The sequence below is a fragment of the Xenopus tropicalis genome, chromosome 3, assembly GCF_000004195.4.
Source record: "Xenopus tropicalis strain Nigerian chromosome 3, UCB_Xtro_10.0, whole genome shotgun sequence".
Taxonomy (NCBI): Eukaryota; Metazoa; Chordata; class Amphibia; order Anura; family Pipidae; genus Xenopus; species Xenopus tropicalis.
The window spans coordinates 61,862,401-61,884,350 of record NC_030679.2 but is presented as its reverse complement, the minus strand read 5'-3'; the positions used below and the strand labels follow the sequence as shown (position 1 = coordinate 61,884,350).

At 38.5% G+C, this 21,950-nt stretch overlaps 1 protein-coding gene across 8 annotated transcripts in view; it reads right to left on the bottom strand.

The window, feature by feature from the left end:
- The window catches only part of nav3 (neuron navigator 3), a 384,230-nt gene that overhangs the window by 158,133 nt on the left and 204,147 nt on the right, over nt 1-21,950 (bottom strand). For 2 of the 8 annotated variants that reach the window (XM_031898933.1, XM_031898934.1), the window contains exon 1: nt 20,254-21,055. The exons of 5 other annotated variants lie outside the window; for them this stretch is intronic. In XM_031898933.1, the coding sequence (XP_031754793.1) occupies nt 20,254-20,496 (243 nt within the window). In that variant the 5' untranslated portion in view covers nt 20,497-21,055. Of the gene's footprint in view, nt 1-20,253; nt 21,058-21,950 lie in introns of those variants that run through there. One more of the 8 variants, XM_031898935.1, reaches the window with a different exon arrangement.

The window sequence follows — 21,950 nt, the reverse complement described above, 5'->3', positions numbered from 1 at the left end:
GTTGCATGAATGGATGTGTGAAGAGTTCTGAAACTGCCGGGGTACAGATGTTAGAACAGCATTGTATGTAGCAGACAGATGGTGTCGAAGTCCCCCGCCTCTGTTAAGGGATGGTTTCTCCACCTTGACATGAATGGCCTCTTTTTTTACACCTCTTTCAAACCAGCGGTCTTCTTTGTCCAAAATTTGGACGTTGCTGTTTTCAAAGGAGTGTCCCTTGTCTTTTAGGTGTAGAAAGACAGCAGAGTCCTGGCCTGTAGTGTTCGCCCTCCTATGCTGAGCCATTCGCTTAGAGAGCAGTTGCTTTGTCTCACCAATGTAAAGGTCTGTGCACTCCTCGCTACACTGGACTGCGTATACAACATTGCTTTGTTTTTCCTTTGGTGTTGGATCCTTTGGGTGTACAAGTTTTTGTCTCAGTGTGTTGCTAGGTTTGAAAAACACAGGGATGTGGTGTTTGTTGAAAATTCTCCTGAGTTTCTCCGACACTCCTGCTACATAGGGGATGACTATATTGCGCCTTCTCTCTGCCTCAGGACGGTTATTCCTTTTGGTGTTCCTGTTGGGCTTAGTTGCTCTTGTTTTGACAAAGGCCCAGTCTGGGTAGCCACAAGCTTTCAGTGCTCCTCTGAGATGTTTACATTCCTTGTCCTTGGACTCTGTATCAGTTGTTACACTTTCCGCCCTGTGGTGTAGAGTTCTAATAACACCCAGTTTGTGTTCCAGCGGATGGTGGGAATCGAACAACAGATATTGATCCGTGTGAGTGGGTTTCCTGTATACTTCTGTTGTCCATGAGAACAAACTTGCTTTTTTGGACTGTTTGATATCCATTCAAGAGGGGGGTATCTTGAAAACAGAAGTATACAGGAAACCCACTCACACGGATCAATATCTGTTGTTCGATTCCCACCATCCGCTGGAACACAAACTGGGTGTCATTAGAACTCTACACCACAGGGCGGAAAGTGTAACAACTGATACAGAGTCCAAGGACAAGGAATGTAAACATCTCAGAGGAGCACTGAAAGCTTGTGGCTACCCAGACTGGGCCTTTGTCAAAACAAGAGCAACTAAGCCCAACAGGAACACCAAAAGGAATAACCGTCCTGAGGCAGAGAGAAGGCGCAATATAGTCATCCCCTATGTAGCAGGAGTGTCGGAGAAACTCAGGAGAATTTTCAACAAACACCACATCCCTGTGTTTTTCAAACCTAGCAACACACTGAGACAAAAACTTGTACACCCAAAGGATCCAACACCAAAGGAAAAACAAAGCAATGTTGTATACGCAGTCCAGTGTAGCGAGGAGTGCACAGACCTTTACATTGGTGAGACAAAGCAACTGCTCTCTAAGCGAATGGCTCAGCATAGGAGGGCGAACACTACAGGCCAGGACTCTGCTGTCTTTCTACACCTAAAAGACAAGGGACACTCCTTTGAAAACAGCAACGTCCAAATTTTGGACAAAGAAGACCGCTGGTTTGAAAGAGGTGTAAAAGAGGCCATTCATGTCAAGGTGGAGAAACCATCCCTTAACAGAGGCGGGGGACTTCGACACCATCTGTCTGCTACATACAATGCTGTTCTAACATCTGTACCCCGGCAGTTTCAGAACTCTTCACACATCCATTCATGCAACTCTAACAAGTAACACCTGTTTGAAGAGTTGCATGATACTTGGGCAATCCTTTCAAAGTAACTCCACAGCATTCACACCTCTGTGAGTTTCAGATGTCACCTTTCTGAAGAGTTACATAGTGCCATTGTGATTGGATTAGTGGAAGAGTATATATGCTGAGGACTTCCCATACCAGTCAGTTGAACTGAAGAAGCTGCTCGGATGAGTAGTGAAACGTCTTCAATGATTACTAAACAAGTCCAGTTGCTTCAAATTTATTTATACTAGATAATCTCTGTACAGTAAAAGAACCCATATAATTGTTCTTCTTGTACAAAAAGATTACAACAAGTTTGTGCAGCCTTTACCAAGCCGTATAATGCCCCATGTTGCTCTCTTCCTGCAGCCTATACTACACAAGCTAGAGAAAGCTGTCAGACAAAGACATTGTGTCCCCCAAAACACACAGCATCCCTAAATCTGCAATCATGGCTTTGTTACCTTGTATGTCCAAGTTTAGAAGTTTAATTTGTGCTCATTTACTAACTTTAACAAATTTGCCCTTGTACGATAATGTTGTTGTTGTACAGCAACCAAAAACATTTTTTCTTTAAATATTTTTCAGTGCAGCCGTCTGAAAGTTAATTGCTTATTAGTTAAAATGGATTAATGTCCATCTGCAAATGTGCCCACTATTAGTAAATGAGAACCAGTCTTTACAGGGACATCATCCATTCCTGCCTGTTCAGATTTACAGCTAAAGGCCAGGTAAGGTGAGTTATCACAACGGCTGTTAGCATAAGAGCTGAACATCTGGGGGCTTTATTACACATGCTGGTAACATGATATCTGGGCAAAACCTTAAAGGTTAATTACAGAAGCTGTTAATGCTTTGCGTCTGCCTGCTCTACCATGTACGTCTAAAAGATAATGTTCTGCTTCAGTTTTCACTTTGCAAAAGGTGATCATTTAATCTCACTATTGTATAAATGGGCCTTTTATAGGGATTGAGACATATCTAGATCATATTACTTGATGCCAAATGTATAATATGCTAGAATTGTATTTCTGTCACCCAAGAACTGAAACACAACATCATTTCCATGCTCTAAAAGATGTTGTGCCTCAGGTAGCACATAATTACATTTCTTTGACTGGTACCCTCCTTTATTCTGGTGACACAATGCAAGGTCAGTGTATTCTGTGTTGCCTAGGATGCTCATAATCAAAGTGCTAACTATTCAGTATATGATAAGGACAGAGACCTGCAGGAAATACATAACCACAATGGACTTATGATATGCATCCGGCACACAGCTTCACATTTTTGCAGTTAAGATGAATGCTGAGCGGCATGTGTATTTTGCACCTGAAGCATCAATAATGTCTACTACCTTTGTACAACTGTTTGTAAGTACTTCTATTGTGGTACTTAAAGTTCTTAAAAAGTGTTTATTTAGCTTTTAGGATACTTGGATCTGGTTTACTTCAAAAGGTATTCATTGTTAGTAATATCAGTCAACCAGATACAGCAATATGGTTTGTGGAACAGCTCCAGTTTGATGCGTTTTCTTACTTGCTAAAATGCCATTACATGATATTTTGCATGAAATATTAATTCATCTTTGCCTTTTGGGTTTCCGATGAAAAACCACAATGGCTCATTTGTGAGATAATAGCGATTTCTCTGTCTGTCTCCAGAACAGTAAAAGTGAGCCAAATCTTTCCAGGAGGACTCTCCGTATATGCAGAATATTTGCTGCTCCAGATCTGTAACTAGTTTGTGTCCTTTATTTGATGGTAGAAAAGGCTTAGATATTACATGCCATTGAAACACAATAACTGTGAGATTAAATGGTGCAACCTATACCTGTAACCATAAACAAAGCACTATTTGCCAACACATCCAACACTCATAACAATTAATGTCAACACAAAAGCTGAGAAACACAAATAACCTCTGATTTATATCTAACAATGCATGTGACTGGCAAAGAGCCCAAAATGGCCAGCTTTTGTATCTATACAGGCCTGTCTCAATGAGAAGAACAGTACTCGGCACCAATCGAAAAATAAGACTTTTCTTCAATTATACATCCATACAGTTGTCCAAAAGGCAAATACATTATATTTTAAATATATCAGATGACAGTTTTATTGTTTAAAATGGAAACAATTTTTCAGACTAAACTATCCCTCACTAAGTTTGTAATTGTAACAAGCTGTTCTTTAATAAAATTATATTTATGTAATAAAAAGCAACAGTATAATAAACAACCAGCTGAATAAAGTAGAATATCCAAGAAACAGCATACCTATCTGCGTGACCCTTTAAAAAGTTATTTATAATAAAACATAGCTATAGGAGGACAAGGAAACTATTTACGTTTTCCATATACTGTATATCCATTGAGCAGAAAAATTTAATTTGTTTATGGCCTCCTGTTTTTTTTCCGGGTACCCAGTTTCCTTCCAAACTCCAAAAACCTACAGGCAGGTTAATTGGCTCCTATTAAAACTGGCCCTGGTGTGTGAGTGAATGTGATAGGGACTATGAATTGTAAGCTCCTCTGGGACAGAGACTGATGTGGAATATGTTGGCTTGATATAAATAAAGGTAATAATAAAGTATATAAAACACATATATATTGATGGCACATAAGTCTACGTGATCTACTCAGCTGGAAGGTTTCTCGATCCAATATTATGAAATGCTCACTTGTGTCCCATGACTCTTGTGATCTGCTGCTGTTAGAAGATGCTTCCCTTATGAATACCAGATCCTGCGATATATTTTACTATTTATTTTTTTTAAATTCAGATATATCTAGGGAATTAACACAGCTCAGAAGAAAGGAACATTATGTAGTTAAAAAAATGCCTTGTAAGTAAGAGCTGTCCAGCCTTTGACACTGCTGTTTGGACAACAATGATTGGGTGGCTAATGGCTGGACATGAAAAAGTTATATTCCATAAATTTATACAATGTATGTAAAAAAAAAACAGTTAATCATTTTGTCTTTGAGAAGATGTGCCATGCGTGACCAGTGCCCTATTGCGAGAATCTATACTCCCATTGTGATATTGTGGGATGCAACACCATGTGCTTAGCTCTTGGTGCTCTACCTAAGAGTCAATTAGGAGAACTTTGTTTCCAGAGGCTTTAGCAGACCTCATCTTCTGAATAAAGCCATAGTAATAGGATCCTGTGAATGAGGATTAGTGAGTAATAGCCAGACACTGTCATAGCATATCCCAGGGGTAGTGATGAGCGAATCTAAAACTTCTAAAACTGACTCTGATAGCTAGTCACTCATTAAGAAAGTTCTTAATATTATTATACTAATGCCATTGGTCACTTTCACCATATAAACTCTTGGGACAATACTAAATGGAATAACAGCTCCTGACATGCATGTCAGTAAACAGTACATGTTGTTCCAATGTTTTATTATGTACTTTTTCACTCTGCATAATGTTGTGCAGTATATTGGACATCTGGCAATGCTTTTATACTGGCAATGTTTTTATACTATATTTCTACAAAGGTTACATCAAACTTGTTTTTAATGTAAGTGTGAAATGCCTCTTAAAATGAGTCAAACTGTAAAGCTTTCATTATACAGTACAAGTTTAAAAATTGTCAGGAAATCCTATTGTTGCTGACTATGTCATCAAAGGTCACACAGTTTGGCATATTTAGCCTCTGAATAAGTATGTTGTGAGCAACATGACCATTTCCTGCACATGGGAAGTGTGTTAAAGCTTTGCCTAGGAAGTCATCTTTCTTTTTGCCTCTATCTGTGTAACCATATTAATAGACCATGTGCAAATCAAAGGTTCTTGCAAAACAGGAAAGGCTTTACTGCCAGTGCTCTGCTCAAGTCAAAACAGAGAAACACACTACTTGTCCAGGTGCTTATCACTGCATTCATCACGCATTTAAGATTTTCAGGGTAAGTAATTATCATAGTTGAACCACAGAAGTGGACAACATATTTCTAACAGCCTACTAAATATTATCTTTTTATGTGTCTGTTTGTTCACCTTTGTTTGCTTACGGATGCAGGATTCAATAGTGATCATAATATTGAGTGGAATTCATATGCCATTAGCATACATTTACTGTAGCTAGTAACAGCATAAAAAAACACCGTATTTGCATTTGTAATCTCTCCTTTCAACAAATCTAAATAATTTTTGGAAAGTCAGATACTTAAAATACAATATGTCTGGTGATACAATCCCCTTCTCATAAAAATGGTATATTTCAGGAGATTGTATACCATGATTGGTATTTATGGCTGCAAACAGATGCTTTTACAGACCAGCAATATGAATTTAACCTACAAGGTATGGTCATTATGATTTTTATCACATTGGGACTGGAGGCCAGTAAGGTGTGCTGATAACACACACACAACATATGTTCAGAGTATAGGAAAGGATTCATGCACCATTTGCTCCAGCCTCAATAACCGTGCTTCCAAGTAAAGGTATGGGACCTGTTATCCAGAATGCTCGGGACCTGGGGTTTTTCGGATAAGGGATCTTTCCGTAATTTGGATCTCCCTAACTTAAGTCTGCTAAAAATATTTAAATATTAAATAAACTCAATAGGATTGTTTTGCCTCCAATATGGATTAATTATATCTTAGTTAAGATCAAGTACAACGTACTGTTTTATTATTACAGAGAAAAAGGAAATCATTTTATAAAATTAAATTAATGGAGTCTATGGGAGATGACCTTTCCGTAATTTGAAACTTTCTGGATAACGGGTTTCCGGATAAGGGGTCCCATACCTGTATCTTATTGCCTTCAACGGCACTTTCATGTACACCAATTTATCGGTTCTTTTATTTTCACCAAACTATCATTTAGTTTACATGCTCCACCTGATGTGATGATGCTTTGTACATTATTTTTCTGCAGATTTTTTTCAAATATACAATTTGCTGGATCTCTTAGTCTATACTTTTAATATTTTGATAGATCTTAAATGTAAGTGTATTGAATGAATATAATATTTCATACTGGATGTACAGTTGCTATGTTTTATTAGAAATGGGCTGTCATGGTTTGTTTTTACAGGTAAATAGGTTATATAATATGTAATAATAAACGTGTATTGGTATAAGTGTATTACTGTAACACATAGTTACTCTGTAGTATTTTTTGTGTTAATTAACTGATTTAAAAAGATATTATTAATGTGGGGTTTTTTTTTTTTGCTCTAGATTATGAATAAACCTACTCTAAAGGTCCAGTAATAATGGTTGTGTTTCTTAAAAAAATATTTATAGTAATAAAATCAGAAAACCCATTTTATGGCACTAGTACTAGAAACAAATAACTGTATTAACATGAAACGATTGCAAGCTTTTGGAAACTGCTGATTAGTGTACACTTTGGGGCAGATTTACTAATCAACGAATCCGAATCCCGAAAGGGAAAAAATTGTATTGGACTTTTTCATCGCCGTCTCGATTTTTCGTATTTGTTGCGACTTTTTTGTCGCCATGGCGACTATCGTATTTTGCGTGACTATTTTGTCGCCGTCGTGATTTTTTCGTATTGCGCATTAGTAGACGGCGGAAAAAACAATCCGATTTTTTCGCGACGGCAACGAAAAAGTCATGGAAAATATACGAAAAAGTCACGACGGCGACGAAAAAGTCACGGGACATACGAAAAAGTTGCGACGGCGGCGAAAGTCGCAAAAATACTGATCATTACAAAAAAACGCATTCGAGCGCCTTCAGACCATTCGTGGATTAGTAAATCTCCCCCTTTGAGTTCATTAACTGACCACGCAATATAGAAAAATGGAATTCACAGAATAATGCCCACTAGCAGTTTGCAGTTCTATCCACCATTTAGCCTAGAAAAGCAAATTTTTTATTGGGTTAATTTACATTTATTATAGCTACATGTGTTATTTTGTGTAATTAGCCCTGTACTACTAAATTAACTTAGAATAGCTATATCAATTGTACATTAGTAAAGATGAACTTCTCTTTTAAGCACAATAAAACATACTACTGTGAAATAAGTAATCTTTTAACACAAAAAAACATTCAACAAGAATCAGCATGACAACGATCATTTCTGAAATATTCACTCACCCAAAAAAACAATGTAGGTTTCTTGTCAGACCCTATACAAATTTCCAGAAAGCAACCTTTCAAGTAGCAGTTGAGCAATGCTGACAGATATGCGCACAATGGTGCACTTAATGGAAAGTTTTACAAATTATTGACTGTCAAACTAACTGGATCCCCCACTGAACAGTTACCGCTGAATTACATGGAAGCCGCTGTGCTTATTAACAGTATAAAATAAATAATATATTTCCACTTCAGACTAGAATTTTGTAGACACTCGCATAAAAGAATGGAGTACACATAAAATTGAAGCTGGCAAGGTAACTTTAGCTATTAAAAAGGTTTAGCTCTAATTTAGTCAAGAAGTCGTGTACCACATACTGGTAAACCTTGGCAAATCAGTGGACTGGGGCACAGTTTGGTTCAGAAATTACACTCAATTGCCAGATGGGCAAGATTTATTATGTCATTTTGCAGAAAGGTGTTCATCATCATCAACAATGGTAGAGTACCTGTAGTAATAGGTTTTTATTAACAGCCTGTAAATGTTTCAAACTGTGTGTTTCCAAAACACTCTACAGGTGAAGCCTAGTGATGAACAAATTCAGCAAAAAATTACAGAAAAATTCATGAAACACAGGTGCCCACAACTTTTTGATGTAACTTTTTTGACAGGACTGCCAATTTTCATGCCGAAATTTTATAGATGCTTCGCAAAGCAAATTTGCCAATGGCGAAATGCGGAATTTCCATGCCTGGTGAAAAAATGTCCTCATCGCTAGTGAAGCCCTTTTGGTAGATATGCTCATTTCCCTATAATTAAGTAAATACAACCAGCAGAAGTAAAGCTTAATTCTGCTGTTGTGTTTGTGACAGTACTTTAATTATAAACAGTTTGAAATAAAAAGTGTCCTATATATTTTGGTTGCTAGATGTTTATTAAAAAAAATTAATTCCTGTGGAGTAACATATGTAGGCACATGTAGTGATTACAGAATCAGAAAGACATTGTTCCATACAAACTGTACACATTTTTTGAAATAAAGAAGGTGCGAATAGTGGTTTCACCCAAAACACGATTCATTCAGAAAGTAAATAAATGTTTTCATGTTCAGAAACTGTGGGTTATGAATGGACCATTGTTTAAGTCTAAATTTCACATCCTGTGGATCAAGCCAAGTCAAGGAATGTTGTTATTCTCAACTACTGTCTTTGTCCTTGTCTTGCCCTACCTGTATGTGCAGCATGATTGCCTCAATAGAGAAGCTTGACAACATCATTGTACAAACTATGCCTTAAATCCTGTACTAAGAAAACAAAAAATTCTCATCTCTCACAGAGGTTATTGTGAAGCTGTAACTGCAAATAACATTGCTAGTACAAGTGGGGAAAACAGGAGAAATTATTAATGGAATGATTTATAGCTGAATCCATATGACCTCTGTTTCCAAACAATGCTCCATAGATGTGTTATACAGAAAAAAAGGTATTTACCAAGTAGGTTTTAGTATTTGTGAGAAGCATTCTAGTTAGGAAACCTGCCTTTGGCATGCAATACATGCATTATTAAATGCAGAGTCCTGGTTGGGTCAGGCCCCAGTGGATAACCAACAAAGAATTCAGGTTTTGGGGTGGAAAAGCCCTGATTTTTCCAGCCAGGCAGATGTTCTATGGGTACAAGGAGTTGGGGAGGTGGCCTCTATATAGTATAAAAAAAAAATCAGCACCTTTTCTATCACAGGGATCCTGTACCAAACTCCAAAGCTGGTAGAGTAGGCCAGTGCATAAGGTTCAATTTGTGGGACTTCAATTGTCTGTTAGTTATACATCAAAGTGTAAATTACAAAAACATGTATTGTAGTCAGGGGCGGGCCAAGCCGACCGGGCGCCCTAGGCAACCGGGTCGGCCACCTCGCCCCTGCACCTTCCGCCCCCCTCGCGTTTCAACGCGCATGCACAGTTCTGGGGGAGGGGGGGGGGCAGTGGCTACGCGATAGTTCATTGCCCCCACCGCGTATTGGCAAGCGTCGGGGGCAATGAAAAAGGAGCTAGGGGTAGGCAGGAGAGGATCCTGCCTGGCGCCCCCCAGTGTTTGCGCCCTAGGCAGCTGCCTCTTCTGCCTACCCCTAGTTCCGGCCCTGATTGTAGTGGGTCTATCTAGATATCATTTACCGACATTGAAAGGGGTGCATAAATGAACAATTCAATTTGTTTTTTATGCCTCTGCCTTTAATTACACAAATTAATGGAGATGAACTGAAACAAAATTAATATTATCAATCATGTACAATCTGTAGAATATGAACATAATGGACTATGCTAAGCATCATTTCAATTCAAATGTTAGTTATTCTCTGAGGATACTGTGAGCCAGTTGGATACTTGTGTGGGAAAATGGGATTATAAGCAGTCTAGAGAGATTCCTTGGTGACAGAAACACTCAGAGTATATGGAAATAAAAGATAAAGTGACTCACATCAAGTCTGGCCAAACAAAAATACTCACTAATATCTTGGGTGGAGGTTTCCTAGCCAATTCTCTGCTTGTAACGGAAGTTTGTTGTTCATTTACTGTACTTTGGTTCCACTTAAAGATAAACAAAATTATAATTTGTTTGTGATCACCTTTAGTCATGGCTGTAAAAATATCTGTTCTCTTCATAAACATATGAAAAAGGAACTACAGTATAAGGGGCACATTTACTAACCCACGAACGGGCCGAATGCGTCCGATTGCGTTTTTTTCGTAATGATCGGTAATTTTGCGATTTTTTTCGGCGTCTTTACGATTTTTGCGTAAAAACGCGAGTTTTTCGGCGTCTTTGCGATTTTTGCGTAAAAACGCGAGTTTTTCGGCGTCATTACGAAAGTTGCGCAAAGTCGCGATTTTTTCGTAGCGTTAAAACTTGCGCGAAACGTCGCGCCTTTTAAGTTTTAACGCTACGAAAAAGGCGCGACTTTGCGCGCAAGTGTTAACGCTACGAAAAAATCGCGACTTTGCGCAACTTTCGTAAAGACGCCGAAAAACTCGCGTTTTTACGCAAAAATCGTAAAGACGCCGAAAGTATATGCTATTAATGAACCTAAAAAACTTGTTTATGTAGCTATTGTTTGCCTGTACAGGCCAGTAATGTAACTACATTTAAAGGGTAACTACAGTATTGGCTTTCCTATGTTAGCAGTAATGTATGGGGCTATTGTTCTACTTCACAAGAGCACAAATAATGGCCTCACCTTCTTTTCCCTGATGTTATCATACACATATTCATCTGCATGGGGCTACAGCCTGTGAAAACCAGCACAGCAGCCCTACACATTAGAGTCAGTTGAAGAGTTACAGGGTAAAAAATGAAGCACAACATAAGCAGTGTAGTAGTGATTCATTTATTAACTAACTAAATCAGTGCTGTCCAACTGGCAGCCCATGGGTTGGATGCGGCCTGCAGCCCCCTCTGTGTGATCCCCACCTGTCTGGCTGCTTTGATGGCTTACCTTTGTGTAAAATTCAAATGGTATCAGTACTGAGATTAACTGGCCCCCTGCATGGTTCTCACCTCAGATTCAGGCTGTAAACCCCCTGTATTGTTTAAACTTTGAATCCCCTGTAGTGTTCACACATTTTAATCCCTGCATTATTCACCATCTGCATTGTTCACACCTCAGACTATGATGGGTGATATCCCCACAATTTTACATATAAGGGGTCTGATTTTCAAAGGCAGTGCTGGTTGTATCTATGGTACCTATTGATGTGAATGACGCAAAGCAAACTCAAACTGCTGTTAGATTTAACACATACTGGAAACCTGCACCACTCGGCAAACTCAAGTTGTTGGCTACATTTTATAAACTCAGCCTCTAGGCCCAAATATGACTCTAGGAATATGTCAAACGAGCATTCGTTATTGTCCAACAAACTGCATCTCATAGTATTTGTGAAGGTATAAAGGAAGAGCACTGAAAGTGAATATTTGCTCCTTTTCAAAAAAGACATGAGCAATGACTATTATATACATCTGTTTATTTCAACTGGATGCATCTCAGCCTAGTTATAAACCAGCACATATACTCTCAACAGACTAAATGATAACAAACTAAGTAATATATACATAGGTAACACTAGGTTCAGTTCAGACTATTTTGCCAACAACCCCTGCTATCCGACCCTACTATCTATTCCTTCCTTTTCATCACCCTGAAGCAAGTAGTGTTTCACTAATCCATAAGTGATGCTGTGTGCCCCTTAAACTCCTATTCCTCCACCTGCTATCAAGGTGCCATATTTAGCAAAGAGGTACTATTGTGAATGACAAACAGGACTATAGGTATAGAGGACCTAAATAACTATTATTATTATTATTGTTCAGCCTCACATTTCTTTTATTTCCATTCCACTGGCCCTGAACAGTGATGAATGATACATGAGGTATGTTCCCCTGAATATAAACTAATATAATTTTTTCATATTAAGAAGGTGATTTTCATGCACTTATCTCTCATTCCACAAACATATATTTTCTTACAATGACCCATAATGATTCTTATTTTGATGTCATTTTTAGTTGGAATTTCTCCAAACCTCTTACTGTTTCATATATTTTTAATACTCTGATTACTAAACCTTTGTGGGTTTTATTTTAAATCAACCTTTGAAACTGATATCACGGAGTGGGTTAATGAAAGATTCAATAAATTATAGCATGCATAAAGCCAGGAATGCCAAACCAAACCATTCTGTTAGCTCAGCGGCACATAATACTTTCAAATATTGCAACTGTCCAGAAGGTCATCAAAACCGCATGCAAAGCTTAGTCCAGACTCTGAAAACTCTTGTCTTAAAAGTGAAAATTCTGGTGGTTCTATTTAATTGCACAGTAAAGCACAATAGTCTTTTGTATTGCGGTTTTACTGACTTATTATGCTTTAAAACAACCCCAGAATGCCACAAAAACAATGTGACCCTATTATAATACAGAATAAAAAAAACACAGGAAGATGGATCAAAGGCAACATTTTATTGCGTTGAATTACATCCTCTTTCTTCCATAGTGTTGTCTTGTACTTTTATCAGATTATTGAACTATTGTTTCCTGTGGGTAGTCAGAATAAGGTTATAATAAATAAGAAAAAAAAGTAATTTGTTGAAAAAATGCTTGGACCATCTATAACTACATACTAGTCCCAGTCATCAGTTATTCTGCATTTCTTGCATGCTTCTCAATGCTGTAAATGCTGTAAATGCATTAGCACGCACCTGAAATATGTAGCAAATCCTCTAATGTCCATATAATTAAGAGAAGTAGAAACAGCATTTTGCCTTCGGTCCTACAACTTGTAGCAACAGTAACCAAGGTAACCAGATGTTTGTATTTTTTGTATACTATCTACACTACAACAGTTAAAGTGATACTGACGTATTCCTCTGAATGAGTGTTAGTATCACTGAAAAAGAGATCAAGGAGACATGAGTTTGTCAGTTACACTAGGGGTCATATGACACTGCCCACATGCCCTGCCTAAATAACAAATGTAACTTACATGGAATTACAGTCATTTGGATTTGTTAAGATCTATAGGGGCCGTTTCACTAAAGATCGATAAAACGAGCGCTATTTATAGCATGCGTTAATAATTTTCTGGTTTATTTTTGTGACTTAACGCTTGATTCACTAAAAGGACAGGTGTCATAATTAAGCGATGTTCTTTGCGTTATTTAACTCGCAATTAGCGTTTTTCTTGCGTTATTTCCCGCCGCGTGCATTATTTCCCACTGCGTGCGATATATTTTACCGCGTGCTATATTAACGCACGATATTACGCACGTAACCATTACTTTCGGAAAACTACTGTTCCCTGAAAACTGGAGGATGCATCACTCTAGGACCAACACATACTTGAAAACTCCTACTACAAAGTCCATGTTGTATTGCCAAAAGCTCACGAACCACAATTTTCTTTAAGTACCGCCTACCCCAAGTAGGTGTTAATATTCGCACAGACTAATGAGATATTTAGCGCGTTTAAAGCTTCATATGTGTTTGTGAATCATGCGTTAGTATTATTTCTATTCACTAATTAACGCAATGCAAGGTAAATAATGCATTGCGATATGCATCTTAACGCATGCAAAATGACTTTGATGAATCGAGACTTCATTATCGCGTGCTTTTTAACGCAAAAAAGCATGCGATAAGCGTTACCGACCTTTAGTGAATCGGCCCCATAGTCTTTATTAATAAAACTATCAGGTATTGGATTTATCCAGAATGCTTGGCACCAAGGCATAGTAAGGCATCTTAATTGTAATTAATTAACTTACAAATCAGTCACAAATAAAAAATGGCATTCTTGTATATTAAGTATTCTGAATAACCCCCCACCCCCATGATATAGTTATATGAGGTACAAACTCCCTTACTTCCTTTAGCATCTCTGTATTATATATGGATCACTCTGCAAGTCCCCAGTTTTATCTTTATCTACAATCACTGCAAGTCCATTCTTTAGTTTACAGATATATAGGACTGCTAGGAAAATGTTGAAGACTATTAGCTATGTAATGACCTGTGCTGCCTGTTAAAGGGCCCAGTAAGAGAGCAACAGATAGTATGGCATTTATTAAATCAGCAGTAGACAGGAATAAGCACTGGCACTCAAAGCAGGTACAAGCAGGGCAAGCCCTTGCATATTTATTGCAAACGTGCTTATTCCTGTCTACTATTGCCCAGGAGGGTGCCGATCCCTCCAGCATTTGTGCACCAAGCTTCTCTTCACCTGAGTGCCAAGGTGTGTGGGTAAGACCTTCTCTTTCATTATTTATTAAACCAACACCTTTGTCAATCACAGGGTCAGTAGCAGACATTAGACAGAGGTGCAGCAATACATTGACCTGCCTTTTCCAGCTATGTTAAATGATGTGGGGGCGGGCACAGTAGTCCCTGGACTGCTTGATCAGTAGCATAAATACAGGGGTGGGGAGTGTTTTAAGCCATATATATTTCCTTACATAAGACATATTACATTGATTGCAGGTCAGGTAAGAAGTCAAGACTTTTAATGATGCTTTGCTGCTACAGGCACAGCATATGCAGCCAAATGATTTCATCTAATTCTAATTGGACTTCTTCCTAAGGGACCAGGAATAAATTTCAGATAGTATTATTACAATTTGGTGAGGCACTAACCTGCTTGTCTCCAGATTATACACTGTGACAAATACAACCCCTCTAAGCATCTGTATACTTGACCACTCAATACAAAGCTTTAGATGTTATCTGAGGCACTGGGTAGCATATTAAAGAGACTTGGGTAGGGCTCCAAGCATACATTTATGGTAGCCAGCTAGCCTAAAATTTCTATGCACGTACTAAGGAAAGTGCAATTTGATATTGTAATGTCAACATATGCTGTGTGTAAATTTAACATGCAATGTAAATACTGTTTTAAGATCTGTAGATAATCTTAACAACCCCATTGATTTTTTATTACTACTATTTGTTGCCTAAAAATTCAGGCATCCAGAACAGCTCAATATTTATTATGGTTTGATAAAATATAAGCCAGTAATAAACAATCTAAATGATTTATATTTAGATATATGGATACTTAAATGTAAGTACCCAACACAGGTTTGACATGAGAATCTACACAATCCTACATTTCCCCACTGCATCAGAAGCATACCCTATTAACATTTCAGTTGGTCTTCATTTTTTATTTTTAACCATTTTTTAAAATTATTTGCCACCTTCTTCTGAACTCTTTCCAGCTTTGAAAGGGGGTCACTGACCCCAAGAATGTAAATCGCCGCTGGGATGGCATACACGTCCCTTCGTTCTCCCGAAGTCGTCTCTCAAGGAAACTTTGTGCGACTTCGGGAAACCGAAGCAACGCATATGCCATCCCACCGGTGATTTATATTCTTGCCAATGAGATGGCATTGCAGGAAGATAAGTTGGCCACGGTAATGAAGATTTATCACATGGTGGCAAATCTCCCCGTGTGCCACTGCCCTAAGGCTACAGTCTTATTGTTATGGTTATGTTTTTTTATTATTTTTCTATTCAGGCCTCTTCTAAACAACTTCCTAATAAAAAAATGAAGACTCACTGCAAATGATCTTAGAATATTATTTTCTAAATCCTATTAAAAGTGTAAGGTGAACGTCCCCTTCAATAAAGTCTCTACACTCCTTCTTCCCCTTCAATGATATTAATCCAGCCCATTGCCTGGTCGATTAGACCAAAAGTACGTGACTCTATTAGTACTTACCTGTGTGACTGCAACCTGAAGCCTTGTTGGAGTATTTTTAATTACTTTATTGTTGTGTTTTACACCGTGCAATAAGGTAACTTGCCTGTCCCAAGTTAATCAAGGAAGTACAGAGAGAATATTTGTGCCAAACAATAATCTCACTAGCAGAATATATAATTATTTCCCCCTTGCTTTGTTTTCTTTTGTTTTTATAACTGGACAAATGCCTCAGATTGCAGTTTCAGTCTTGTGTAGGCATTGTGCTTAACCTGGCTGGACTCATCATTACTTCCAAGAGCCAAGTTGGCACACCCTGATGCCATTGCCAGCTTGGCATGGTCTAGGCACTGGATTAGCTCAAACAACATACTACTTTTAATCATAGCCTACAAAACTATTCTAGAATAGGTATTTCCTTACCAATACCATTTTTCATCAGAAAAATTCTGCTTAGTACTCTATTATAACTACACTGGCAGGATTTTAATGGATCACATAAGGCAGGGTACACAGATATTCAATTTTTTCTGCTATTGTTTGCAATATAGGCACGCCTCTTAATAAAACTACATTTCTCAATAGGGAAGTGTCTGCCATATTATCTTGCAGGATTATAGAAGCACTGTAGCATTATGTTTGGTTTGGCTCAAGGCCCTGCAAATTAATAAGACAACTATGTTTAAAGGAAAGGCGCTTCTGTGTGAAAATACATATAGATACATTTACAGTGCATGAGAAATATCCAGTGTCTGGTAAAAATTAATTGTATACCATATATTAAACAAGTGAATAGACAATGACTATAATATGTGTACATGTACTCTAAATACTGTTTAACACCAAACACAATTTACATTATAAGTATTTAATGGCTCCTGTGATCTTACAATGTATCTTATGTAGCTGTATGTACTTATGTCCCCCCACCCCGGCAATATTAATATTTTCACTTGCCTCTCTATGCTGCTTCCACTGCTGTGGTCTTCTGCACCAATGTGATCCTCCCCATAAATAGATTATAGTAGCACTTTCCTCTCTATGTGCCTGGTTTCTGCTATAAATTTTGTCCCAATGCCATTCAAAACCACAAGTACCCTGCTCCCTGTGAAAGCAGCAGATAAGGAAGTCCTAGGACAATAAATGATCTTCAATTTCAAAGCCTGGGTGTTAAACAGGTGTTAAACCTGCCCACTGCAGCACAATTGAAATGTTGCTCAATACTCACCAATAGCAGAGTACAGATTTATGTACTACAGCAACTCCGGATGGGCCCCAGACCTAGTGAGCTCCAGCCAAGAACAATTTCAATCAGCCCTTTTTTATTTACAATATAGGTCTAGATGACAACTTTTATATCAAACATTATCTACATCTAATTGTTGTAAAAGTCAAGTGGTTCCTTAGTTCCAGGATTCTAAAACCGGCCTTTCTTTTCTGACTTGACTGGTGCAATAGAAGCAGTAGAAATATATGCCAATAATTGTCAGTTCCTGCTGATTAACAGTATGTTTACTATTGTATGAATATTGCAGGTAGGCTTAAGACTAAAGATGCCCATACACCTTCAGATCCGCTCACTTGGCGATGTCTCCAAGCAAGCGGATTTTCTTCCAATATCCCCCACCTACAGGGGGCCGATATCAGGAGAATCCAGGCTAATTTGATTGTTTGGCCCTGGTGCCAAACGATCGAATTATAACGACGCGTATAAGCAAAGTCGGTCCAGGGATCACATCAATGAGCCCATGCGGTCCTTGTTGAGACTAGATTTTTTAACCTGCCCGATAGATATCTGGCCGATTTCAGCCCAGATATCGGTCAGGCAGGCCCGTCGGTAGTACCCATACACGGCCGATTAGCTGCTGAATTCGTCTAAGGGACCGTTATCGGCAGCTAGAATCGGCCCGTGTATGGGGACCTTTAAGCAACAAGCAGGCACAGATATCATGCTAGGTATTGCAAATGGCAGTACCATCTGTACCAACTGGTAGTTGTTGTTTTGGTAAAGTTTAAGCGCTGAGGGGCAAAGCCTTCTAACTGGTTGAACTGATTTGTATTGGGTTGCATTACTCTGCTTTAGAAATAATAATAATTACCCTCTGTAGCTTTAAATTGTTGTAAAAGCTTGTTCATACCAAGTGGTTACTGGAATACCAGTAGTGTACAGCTTGTCAAAAATTCCACTAATTAAAAAGCATACAATGACCTTAGACATTACAAAGGGTAAGTTAATTAATGGTGCCAACTTTTCCCAGGCCTAATAACCCATAGCAGCCAACCAAATGTTTGGTTTCATCCAGAGGAAATCCTGCCTCTTTGCTAATAGATACCACAAATGGAGCAAACTTTGCACCTGCTAGTCAGTTATACTGTGTTTGAAACATTGCTCTGATTAAATCACACAGGAAAGTCAGTATTCAGAACTCAGAACAGTGCACTTCATACATGTACATCAGACAGGAGACCTCCTTATTCTAGTGTAAACAAACGCACACACAGAATGAAAAGAAACCTTGTCACGCAGAGTGCTTTCCTAAAATATCTGTGGCCGTTACAATCTGCCTTTCCACACGTTTTCAAGAATTCACACCTATGAAAATATTGATCGCTAATGTGAAAGATAAAAGAAAAACAAAACAAAAAAAGCTGGACTCCTGTGTGGCCCATTACTTGGAGATGACAACACTTCAAGAGGAATCTTATAGCATAGTAAACCAATCTATAGTTAGGTCTCTTGGAACACGATAAATGCAGAAATAAATATTCCAACAAGTTAAAGCACCTAGGCAGGGGACTACGGAGTTTCTGTTCTTTATAAAGTAGCTTTCATTCTGTAACTCTCCACTAACTAAATTTCAGTCCAATTTCATACACTACTGAAAGGAGCAAACAGCAAGATTGGCTATGAGGCCAAAATCCCCAGTTCACAAGCACAGATGCTATACCTATTTATAAGGCTAGTATTACTTTCTTATTTGTCAGATAATGTTTTGCAATGTAATCTGACTCACAAAGGACAAACGGCTCTCAGCAAGCAATGAGCTATACAAAGGGCAGTGCTTAAGAGATCTTCCAGTGACTGCCAAAATACAAAGCAATATTCTCAGCGTAACTGATTTTCCTATCACTCTTTTCTGAGCCCCCTACAGTCCAATAAAGGTTTACTGCACAATATATATTACCAAAGGGAAAAATCTGCTGTGCGTGGTATGAGTTCTTAGTGTGAAATCATAAAGAGACAGTGGGGGTACAGATACGTTCTCATGGGAGAAAAAAAGACTGTTCCAGGTGATTAAAATGAACAAACACTGTTTTTTGTGGGTGAATTATTTAGAATTTTAAATACTTTTTGACAGCACAAGCCAGATATTGGCACTGTTATATTGCAGATAACTTTTTAATTTGGAATTTCCTTCGTAAATTACACTGAAACAGCACTACCGCACATTTTTGACAGGTACAAATATGGGACCTGTTATCCATAATGCTCCAGAAGTGGGGTCTTATGGATAAGGGCTCTTCTGTAATTTGGATCTCCATATGTTAGGTCTACTAAAAAATGATTTAAACATTTAAACAAGCCAATGGGGTTGTTTTGCCTTCAATAAGGATTATTTTAGTTGGGATCAAGTTCAAGGCACTGTTTTATTACTGAGAAAAGGAAAATTTCTAAAACTTAGAATGGGAGATGGTCTTACCATAATTCAGAACTTTCTAGATAATGGATTTCTGGATAACGGGTCCTGAACAGGTGTGTATTTAGAGGCACCAGACCTAAATATGCCCCTACGTTGTGCAAGTGACATCACAGTCAGCATCTTTGCATAATCTGGATCAACATAGCTTCTTAATATCTGATAAAATAATTTAAACAGTAAATATGCCCAACAGGATAGTTGTGCCACCAATATGGATTCATGCAGCTTATTTGCTATCAAGTACAAGGTGCTGTTTTAATAATACAGAGAAAAGGGAAATTATTTTTAAAAAGTAGAATTATTTGCTTAAAATGAACTATTTGGGAAATGGCCTTCCTGTAATTTAGAGTTTTCCGGATAAGGGGTTTCAGAATAAGGAATCCCATACCTGTACAATGTTTGTATGCATATGTTAGACTAAACAAGTTTGGTTGAACAACAGAAAATGTTACAAACATCCACACATATAGAAGTATATGTTGAAAACGTAAAAAAAATTTATTTTTGCATGAAATTAGTGTTCTCCCAAATATTCTGCATCATAAATCCTAAAAAAAATGTGGACTGTTACTGACCTTGCTGTCTTCTGTCTCCTTGATGCTCCCTTGCAGACGTTTTTTGTCCTCCAAATCACAAGATGACTTTAATGGGAGTTGACAAGTATTGATTGATTTCTCTGCCCTCCCAAGCTCCAAAGACCTGGATAAGTACTGCTGGGAGATGGTCCTGCCAACATGTGGTATAGGTAGGGCAGTATGAATTGGCTTGGATCCTACTCCTGGCTGCCTTAACTTGGAGGCAACTCCAACTACTGACATAATTTCTGTGTATGTGTCTCCAGCAGTGCAGCGACACACACAAAATGTTCAAGTTGTTCTGAATTCTACTTTCAAGACAAAAGGAATGAGATTTGGCTGATCCTGGCTTATGCTGGACATTAAATGGAGGTTTCAGTCATGCTTTTTCGAAAGGATCGATTACATTTTCTCTTTTCATACCACAATTTCCTCATGTTAAACCGTTTCTCCCTCACACATTCAGAGCCTGCCCAGCCAGTCAGTTGCAGTGTAAAATTAAACACCCCTTTGGGGCGTGAGTCTTGTTTGAAGGTAACTCTCACAGATCTGCGCTGTGTAGGATATGTCTGGACTCTCTCCCACCTCCTCGCAAGCATTTGAAGTATGGGCTTTCCTGGAATGAGAGCTAGGAGAGTGAGAGAGACGACGGTGGCGGCGGCAGCACAGAATGCTTGCTCACTGCATCTGTCAAGCTATCCCAGGCAGATTACAGCGTGCAATCCCAGGCTCTTCCTGACTGCACACACTGCCAAGTTTTTTTGGGGGGGAGAGAAAATCAAATCTTTTTATTTTCAGTTAAAATGAGGGACGCAGGCAGTGGCCAAAGCAAGCAGCTGTTAAACATGCTTCTAGTCCGGATATAGGCTCAGCAGAGCTGTTTGATTCCTGTTGTTTTACCCTGCTTGCAGTTTTCTCTCTACTGATTTTATCTCCTGAAAAGACGGAGCAACAGGTCCTAGCCCATTTCCTTAATCGCATGAACTATTAACTGTGTGAGTGCTGTATTCTTAGATGCCTTTAACCACCTGAGGGCCCCAGTCAGGGTTAAACATCAGTCTGAATGGTGGCCAGTGACAAGCTATGAATCATGATGTGTCGAAACTCATAGAGAAAACAAAAGGAAAATGGAATCATGGGTACAGAGCAAAATAGTTTTTTCCAATAGCAAAGTTCAATGGAATGTCACAAAAATGGTACATTCAGCTGTAGGTATTTATGTGAAATGAGATGGCTCATACTTATGAATAGCTCCCGTAAAAGGCCACATTGACTTCAAAAGACTTTCTCCTCTAGAATAACACTTCTGTCACTTGAACTTTGCAAACCCTGTGTTAGTAAAAGTGGTTGTAAAGCACACACGAGAGCAGGGAGGGGTGGGCAAAGAATGAAAAAATGCTTCCAAGCACAGAGAAGTCACACAGCAATCATAAAAGTATGGGGGTCTGGAATAAAATGCCTTCCCTGCACATTAACTCTCTCAGAGCTGGGTACTTTGCAGAATCTTGTACCTGGGAAGCCAATCAAATTCGGGACATTTTTCTATCCAGCTGTTTCCACAAGTTTTCCACGCTGCATATGGAAAAGTGCATAGTGTTTATTTTTCCCCTCAGCACGAGCACACTTAACATCCAGTTAGTTATAGTCACTTCTAAGAGACCTGAATTCCCTAGGCATACAGACAGTGCAACTTCTGC